The following is a 7,748-nucleotide window of genomic DNA, read 5'->3' on the forward strand; positions in this document are numbered from 1 at the left end:
TATGGTATTTTATGTACCAATTCATCATCTAGCTAGCATATATCATATAAATTTGACTAAAATTTGTCTTGATATCAACATTTTCTTCCTAGAAGAGTGTACATTTTGACTATATATCATATTGCTTTCATTTCTTTCTTTCTCTTCCGAGAAGCATCTTTTTGAAAACATAATGTCCTTTGCATTATTGTTTCATTACTTGATACGCCACTAAAACATGTGGAAGATGAGTACATCTATGGCAAAATTAAAGAAGCAATGAGATGCCGAGAAAATAATCCTAAAATAATCTCACGACACTCAACAAATTAATTTCCTTTTCCCCTACTCGCGTCCCCACTACCTAAAGAGCTTTATACTTGGTTATAATGGAAAGCAAAACAACGACCTCTTGCGTGAAATTTATGTACAAACTAGTCCACTTCCGCTTACAAAAGATTCATTCGATCCCATAACTTAATTACTTCATAGTATTTCCGAATGAGCCAACCGCGATCTTCAAAAGATATCAATGATCTAGGAAACTTGTACAACATTTACTTAATCTCTGAAATGTAATAATTTACAAATAAAGTTGATCTCAATCAGTGGCGGACTGGACCTTGTGCCTGGTGGGTCAAATGACTCACCAGGGCCCAAAAAAAATTTTAAGTTTTTTTTTTTTTAAAAAAATAAAATAAAATAAAAATCTAACTTCAGGTCCCGACACTTCCTCAAGCCCTAGCCCACTGCCTCCTCAGCTGCTCTTCCCTCTTCGCCTCTTGACTTCCTCTTCGCTTCATCTTCACCAGACTGCCTCCACCCAGCCACCCTCCAGTCGCCTGCTCTGCCTCTGCTGCTTGCCTGCTTGATGCTTTCCTGCTCCGTCTCCGTGGTCACTGCTCTTCGCCTCTTCGCAATCGCTTCGACGCAATTGCTAATTCACTAGTAAGTTGATTTCTAATTTTTATTTTTAATTTCTTATCTTCAATTTAATTCAGTCTAATTAGTTAATTTTAATAAACTTTGGTTGATTTGTAGTTAACGCTTCCTCTTCGCTCATCGGCTCACGCCTCGTCGCCTCCAGTGCTGGCCCTGCTGCTCCGCCTACTCGCCTCAATCAGCGTCTGCCGTCTGGCAAGGTAATCATCAATTTATTCTTTTTTTTTTTGTGAATTTCTGATCAAATTTGCATTACTTGTTGCTTAAAATTAGTATATACGATGAATGTTCATTGAATTTGCATTATTTGTGTTTTGACTGTTAAATTGAACTTATTAGTTTATGTGATGCCGGACATTGTATAAGACAGCTATTAGTGTAAGGAGGATTATAAATTTATAATTAGATTACAGTGTGGACTGGTTAGTGGTGCTAGTCGCATATTCGGCTGGAAGTTCCGTATAGACTAGGCGGATTCAGGAATTGTAAAACATTGTGTCTGAATTGTGGTTACATAAACCTTAAATCATTCTTAAGTTTTTTCTTGTGATTGTTGCTGTGAATTGTTTAAACTGTTATTACACGGAGAACAGTAGTTAGGGTGTTTATTAGCTTGTTAGTTATTAGTTTGTTAATTTTAGTCTTGTAATTTCAGAATGAAGAGAAAACGCATTCCAAATAAAATGCAAAACATTACTAGCTTTTTTGCTAAAAAGAATCCTACTCCAACTTCTCTTCCACATCCAACACAAAATGAACAAACTATATCTCAACCTCAAGAAAGTGAACAACATTCATCTCCATCTCATTATTCAACTTAAAATTCCCCTCAAAATGAACAAGGCCAATGTTCTCCTAATGCCCCAATCTTTGATGAAAGATTAAGTGAACATGAATTTGCTAATCTTCCACAAGATCCAGGAAAGAGGAGAAAGATGAGTGAATTTCATAAAGATGATAGAGATTTAGTGAGAAGAATTTACATTCAAAGAAAGCCTTGTCAGCTCAAAGACTTTGTATTTCCTCAAACTTCTATTTTTGGCAAAAAACCGTCGCTTTTGTGCTAAGTGGTTTGGTACTTGGACTTGGCTTGAGTATAGTGTGGAAAAGGATGCTGCCTATCGGTTGTATTTTGTATTGTTTGAATATTTGGATGTATTTTTTAGTACTATTATTTGGTTGTTTGGTAAAATTTTTTTTTTACATATTTGATTATCGATTGTGACTCACCAGTCGGAAATTCCTGGGTCCGCCACTGATCTCAATGCATTTGATGTCATTATATCTCATATAACTACCACAGTATCTCATTATATTGCAACAATTTCAACTAGATTGTACTCCATGTAATAATATACATCATGTACAATAATTGAAAATTTTGCCGCCCATAGACGAACTAAAAATGACATTTCCACAAATGATATGAAATTGGAATTGGAATTGGAATCGACACGATTATTCACTCGAATTGATCATCACAAGAGATTGCACCTTTAAAAACAATCGAAAAGGAAAGGATGAATAATATTACAAATCTGATAGATTAATTTACAACAGACTCATATAACTTTGTTTCCTTGTATTAATTAGGAAAAACCCATCTCAATATCTTATCAAACTAGGATATAAATTGCAAAGCAATCTATCAATTTAACAATTAAAAATCTTGTTTTTCAATCATTAATCATGCACAAATCTCAAAGAGAAAGTATCAATCAACTTCCTCTATAATATATTTTTTTCCCTATGAATTTATACACCTCAAATGGACTAATAGTGTGTAATTAACCAATAAGATGAATTAAGTAGGTGAAGAACTCTCACACACTACCTCAGCATCCACCTCCTTCCTGTGGAAATTTCTGTGGCATCCACAAGCGGCACATATAAGCGCGTTGCTTGTTCCTTCTGCACCACTAGCCATGAACTCTCTGCACCCATCTACCGCGTAACCTCCTATACTCGCCGCATGATTCTTTTGACACTCGCAATATCGAATGGTTGAAGAATTGTTGTTTCTTCGCGATCCTTGATCTCTTTTAACCACCACTTGCCTCTTCTTCATCATCATAGAGTTTTTTTTGTGCTTACCCTCTTCTTCACTTTCTTACCTAAAGTATGCACAAAAAGAAGCATCAAATTTCAAGTAAGAGAAAAAATAGAAATAAAAGAGGGAAGTACTTGGAATATTTGTACAAAACCCTAACCCTAGATTGCATTTATATATAGAAAAGATGATATATGGAGAACTAAGAAGTCAAGTATGTTAAAACTAAAAAAGTGGCAGCTTTTTTTTTCTTTTTTTTTTTTTTTTCAATGCTTAAAATCATAAGCTTAAATACTTTACTTTTTTGAAGAGTACCCTAAGGACAAAATCCTATATGGGTAAGTCTTGCTTTGATCTCATGAGGGTGTGGATGCCGTAGAGAGCGCGGTACGATTCACAGCATCATCATCAGGGACCGGATGATTATAATGATATGATCTTAGAACAAGTGAGAAAAATGTGAAGAAAGGAACAAATAATAAAATGTGGGCTCATAAAAAATGGTTGAAACACTAGGTGAGGAGGACCATATACATCATTTCATGATTAATAAAAACCCTAGATAAGAGGAAATGATGATTTCAACTGCCCTACAATGGGGTCAAAAGAGGAAAAAGGAAAAGTTTGAAAGGTAAGAAATTTAAGGGTGACCCTATAATTTAAGGGTATGTATACCTTTACATTATGGGTACTCTAAAGACTTGGAATTTTGGTTGATTGGGTTAGATGAATGGCCTGTAAAGTTGGGCTTCTTACAAATATTGTTTAATTAAAAAAATGAAAGTGGGCCCAAGTTGGTACTAAAAAGAGAAGTCAAGATGGGCTGTGTCAACAACCCATTGTCTATTCCGTTGAGATTCTTTGATTTCTTTCATAGTTAGGAATAATGTTGACTATATATGTATAATAATAAAGTCTAAATTAATATAATTAATAATTAATAATGGATGATGTGGCCAAAATTTCCACCTCATTGTACAATCAGTCAATCATGCAAAGTTGTGACAAAATTGTTCTCGAATAAGAGAGAATATAAAGGCCTATTAACCTCCTATTGAGGTATAGCATAGCCCCACATTTATATGGCTTTTACTTGTGCAACCACAACCACTCTTGAGAATGAGTAATTGGTTTTTACTTTCAATTATTTTGACATCCCATATTTAGGCTTTGTTCTGAGGCCATTTTGGGTTGGAAATTTATGACTTTCTCTTCGTCTTTCAAGTACGGATTTTCACAATCTTAAATAATCAGCCTATCTTTTATGGCATTATTTGTTTAGTTACATTTAAAATCTTATAAACTATTTTTTTTAGTTAAGTTACAAGTATATCTGTTGTGGAATTTTATGATAATAGCACTACAACCATGAGTGTATGGGTTTAAGGGAATTATACCTCCATGATATCGGTATTGAGACGTGGTCCTATATAAACTTAAGTTCACAAAAGAAAAAACCTTAATCACTAAGCTTAGTAAAAGTATTCCGACTTTATACGTTTTCTTGTCATATATAGTACAAATTAGGCCTTATTTACCACTTGATTGCTATATTATTTACTTTGTCATTAGTTGGTACCAAATCTTCATCATGTTGTTTAACTTGTAATGATTCTAAAGGTCATTTAGCAAAACCTCTATAACTCTAAGTTGATCATTACAAGAAGATAAAATCCACATTTCTTTTTCCATCATCAAATTAAATCAAAGTGTCTCATCGATTATGACAAGAACAACTTTGTTGAGTAATTCGCAGGACTAATAGCATAACTTCTAAATTTAGTTAATACGTCAAATTCTATCCCACCTTTAGAACAAACAATCACGGCTACATTTATGTTTTCAAGGAAGTTAGGAAATAGAGTCACTATTCTCTAAATTATGAAGGCATTACAACCATAAATTTGAGAAATACCCCCAATAATAAAATGGCTGAAATGGATGAAGAATAAGTTACAATAGAGGTTTTTGGTCAGAATGGAATACTCAAGGTAAATCATACGATTGGGACAATATGACTATTAAGCAATTTCCATATTTGTATCAAAACACCAATTATTTGCCAATTCATGGGTCCATGGGATACACACACTATTAAGCAATTTTCATATTTGCATCAAAACACCAATGAATGGAGTTAGCCAGCTAGGTTGCTAGCCTACAATAGTTGAGAAAAATCTAACCTATTAACTACTAAGGCTAACCTTTTAATATCTCTTAACATTTCCTTAGTGCTTGTCTAGAAGAGCTCAAAGAGTTTGTAAATTAAGGGTGAAGTTTAGCAACAAGAATACCCTAGCTATATGTGTAGGATAATGGCTAAATTTTTCTCATTTAGAAGAAAAAAAATTCACTCTTGTGAAATTGTGTAAACATTTTAAATCCTAATCTAAAATTTACATGTATTGTAACCTGTAAGAAATAATGATTCGACTATTAATATATCAGTCATTTAGAACTTCTTTTTCTCTTACTCGTATTAAATTATCTAGAATTTTTATTAAATAAAAATATTGATGGTGGATCTACACACATTTATAATTTAAAAAGACAAAAAACATGGTAGAGTTTGGAACAAATCAACCAATGATATCTGTACAGATATATTGGGGCTTTTATAAAAATTGACAAATGATGGACAAGCCATCAATCATGATTAGCCGCCACCATGGTCTCCTAATAATTTTTAATCAACCTAAATCAAAGGGAATACATTGCAAATGCTGTGGGGGCGACAATTTTCTCCTTTCTAATTTATCTTTTATCTTTCCCAATAACTAGTTTTTAGTGGAATTAAATCACCAATTTTATAAAATAAAATTTAAATAGATACGCTGATTTAATTTGATCTTAATATGATATACTAGTATTTTGATGAAGTTACTTTTTATGTGGATTGCTTTGTTCATCTTTAAACTTTGTATACTGATTTCTCATTTGATGGCTTTAGTTGAAAAGGATACGGAGTTTCAATGAGAGTAATCATTGCACCCACTAGAAATTGTGACCAATCAAGCCTTATTTAACTTTAGTGTACATCAAATATATAGGGTTGTTAAAAATTAGTCCCGATTCCGATCAAGAATTAAATAAGATCATACTAAATAGACTCCAAATCGTATTGGAGAATTAGAAAAGATCGAACTGAATGAGTTTAGACTAGATTGGAGTGAAGAGACCAATTTATTCCCCAAGTAGAAATCTATAACATACCAATTGTCGTTTCAGTCTGCTCCATAGCATTTGAAAAAATGATCATGACTAACCTAGGTTATACTAGAAGAAAATGTTACATAAAAACTTCTACATTACTCTTCCAACAGGTTATATATATGCTATTAATTTATGTAAAGCATTAAACTAGCAGTTTTCTTTACATAACTATCTCCATATAAGTGATAACTAGCTATCTCCATCAATCTATCTATAATTGCATGCATATATAACTTTTATAAAACATGCTTGTCAATTCATACATATATAACTTTAATCAAAGATGTTCTAAGAGGTATATTATTGTTCATTTTATAAATTTTGCTCAAATGAAATCTTCAAATAAATAGACTGCTACAATCTCTAGATATATTTGTGTGCATAATAGAAATTCTAAATTATTTATACGAGATTTGAGTCGATCTATAGTTAAGTGGCAATTTTAATAGCTTTTTATTACATATAATAATAAGTACATCCGCAAGTAACGTTTTTGCATGTTCATGCAACTCACATAAAAACTTGCATTTCAAGTGGTATTCTAAGCTAGCTATCAAAGTATTCAAATATAAATATCCTAAACTATGGGCATTATTAATTTTAGCGAGAGGATGATCGACAAGATAAGAAGTATTGACAACAATGCGAGGCTGTTATTGGTAGATATTGAAAGCTAACGACTCATTGCTTCTCACCAACCGCACCTCAACTCGTGATAATATAATATTGTATATTCTAATTTATTTTGATTATGGAAACTTATTATATTAATCCTAACAAATCACACCCACTTCCCTTATTAATATTTTTTTTTTGGTTGATTTCTTTCTTGATCCTAGGTTATCACGTCTTAATTATGAGGCCAACCATAATTGTTCATTTGACTTGTGTTGATTAAATTATTAATTAGTTATCTAACTTATTTTATTTTCTATAATTGGTAACACTATAGACTAACAAATTGCTTCTTATTTCTTATAATGCCTGCAAATTTGTCTTTGTGATTTAAAGATAACTTAAAGAAACAATGTAGGGATCGAATATGAGCACGAGTTGTCTAGTATCCCATCAAATAAATACTTGTATATAAGTATTCTAGTTTGAACATATAAAGCCCAATATAGAACTTATTGGTAATAGACTTATATTATGAAGTCATTTTCCAACCCAATGATCCATCATCTTCCACATTTGTTCAGATTATATCATAATAGAAAACTTCTGAGAGTGCATCCTTCTTATCTAGTTATCTGTATTTGTTTAATGTATTGCCAAATAACGAGGTAATTATAAGAAAATACATATGAAATTTAAAATATTTATAAACATCAAAATTAATGAGAACTCGATGATGATAGTATGTGGATGATTATATTATGAACGGGGTTTATTTTAAAATTGAATGACAATAGATCGGTTGAACACCAAAACTAGCTATATGTTTATCATTCTCACATTAAATAATACAAGTATTGAGTCACAATCCCCAACTCCTATACCATAATAAAACTTTATTAAATATGTTGTTCAGAGTCTAAACACTTGCAAGCTCTACAAGTTCCAT

General features: G+C 32.2%; 1 protein-coding gene and 1 long non-coding RNA gene across 4 annotated transcripts; one reads left to right on the forward strand and one right to left on the reverse strand.

Annotated features, from left to right (window-relative positions):
- The first annotated feature begins 272 nt into the window (after positions 1 to 272).
- Positions 273 to 2,332, forward strand: LOC110726454. Of its 2 annotated transcripts, XR_002512371.1 has the most exons (3): positions 273 to 927; positions 1,021 to 1,121; positions 1,577 to 2,332. It is a non-coding gene; the product is annotated as an uncharacterized LOC110726454 (long non-coding RNA). The 2 variants fall into 2 exon arrangements; XR_002512370.1 differs by lacking the exon at positions 1,577 to 2,332 and having other exon boundaries at positions 302 to 927; positions 1,021 to 1,457.
- A 151-nt stretch (positions 2,333 to 2,483) lies between these two features.
- LOC110726453 (mini zinc finger protein 1-like) lies at positions 2,484 to 3,701 on the reverse strand. 2 transcript variants are annotated; one of them, XM_021905933.1, is made up of 2 exons: positions 3,272 to 3,701; positions 2,484 to 3,035 (listed from the first exon to the last, which is right to left on the reverse strand). In XM_021905933.1, the coding sequence occupies exon 2, from the start codon at positions 2,993 to 2,995 to the stop codon at positions 2,726 to 2,728; it is 270 nt and encodes an 89-aa protein (XP_021761625.1). In that variant the 5' UTR covers positions 2,996 to 3,035; positions 3,272 to 3,701; the 3' UTR covers positions 2,484 to 2,725. The 2 variants fall into 2 exon arrangements, with proteins under 2 accessions (XP_021761625.1, XP_021761626.1); XM_021905934.1 differs by lacking the exon at positions 3,272 to 3,701 and adding an exon at positions 3,132 to 3,250.
- Between the last annotated feature and the right edge of the window lie 4,047 nt (positions 3,702 to 7,748).

The sequence above is a fragment of the Chenopodium quinoa genome, unplaced genomic scaffold, assembly GCF_001683475.1.
Source record: "Chenopodium quinoa cultivar QQ74 unplaced genomic scaffold, ASM168347v1, whole genome shotgun sequence".
Taxonomy (NCBI): domain Eukaryota; kingdom Viridiplantae; phylum Streptophyta; class Magnoliopsida; order Caryophyllales; family Amaranthaceae; genus Chenopodium; species Chenopodium quinoa.

Coding starts and splice junctions, on each gene's coding strand:
- LOC110726453 (XM_021905933.1), bottom strand. CDS start 2,995: ATGATGATGAAGAAGAGGCAAGTGGTGGTTAAAAGAGATCAAGGATCG.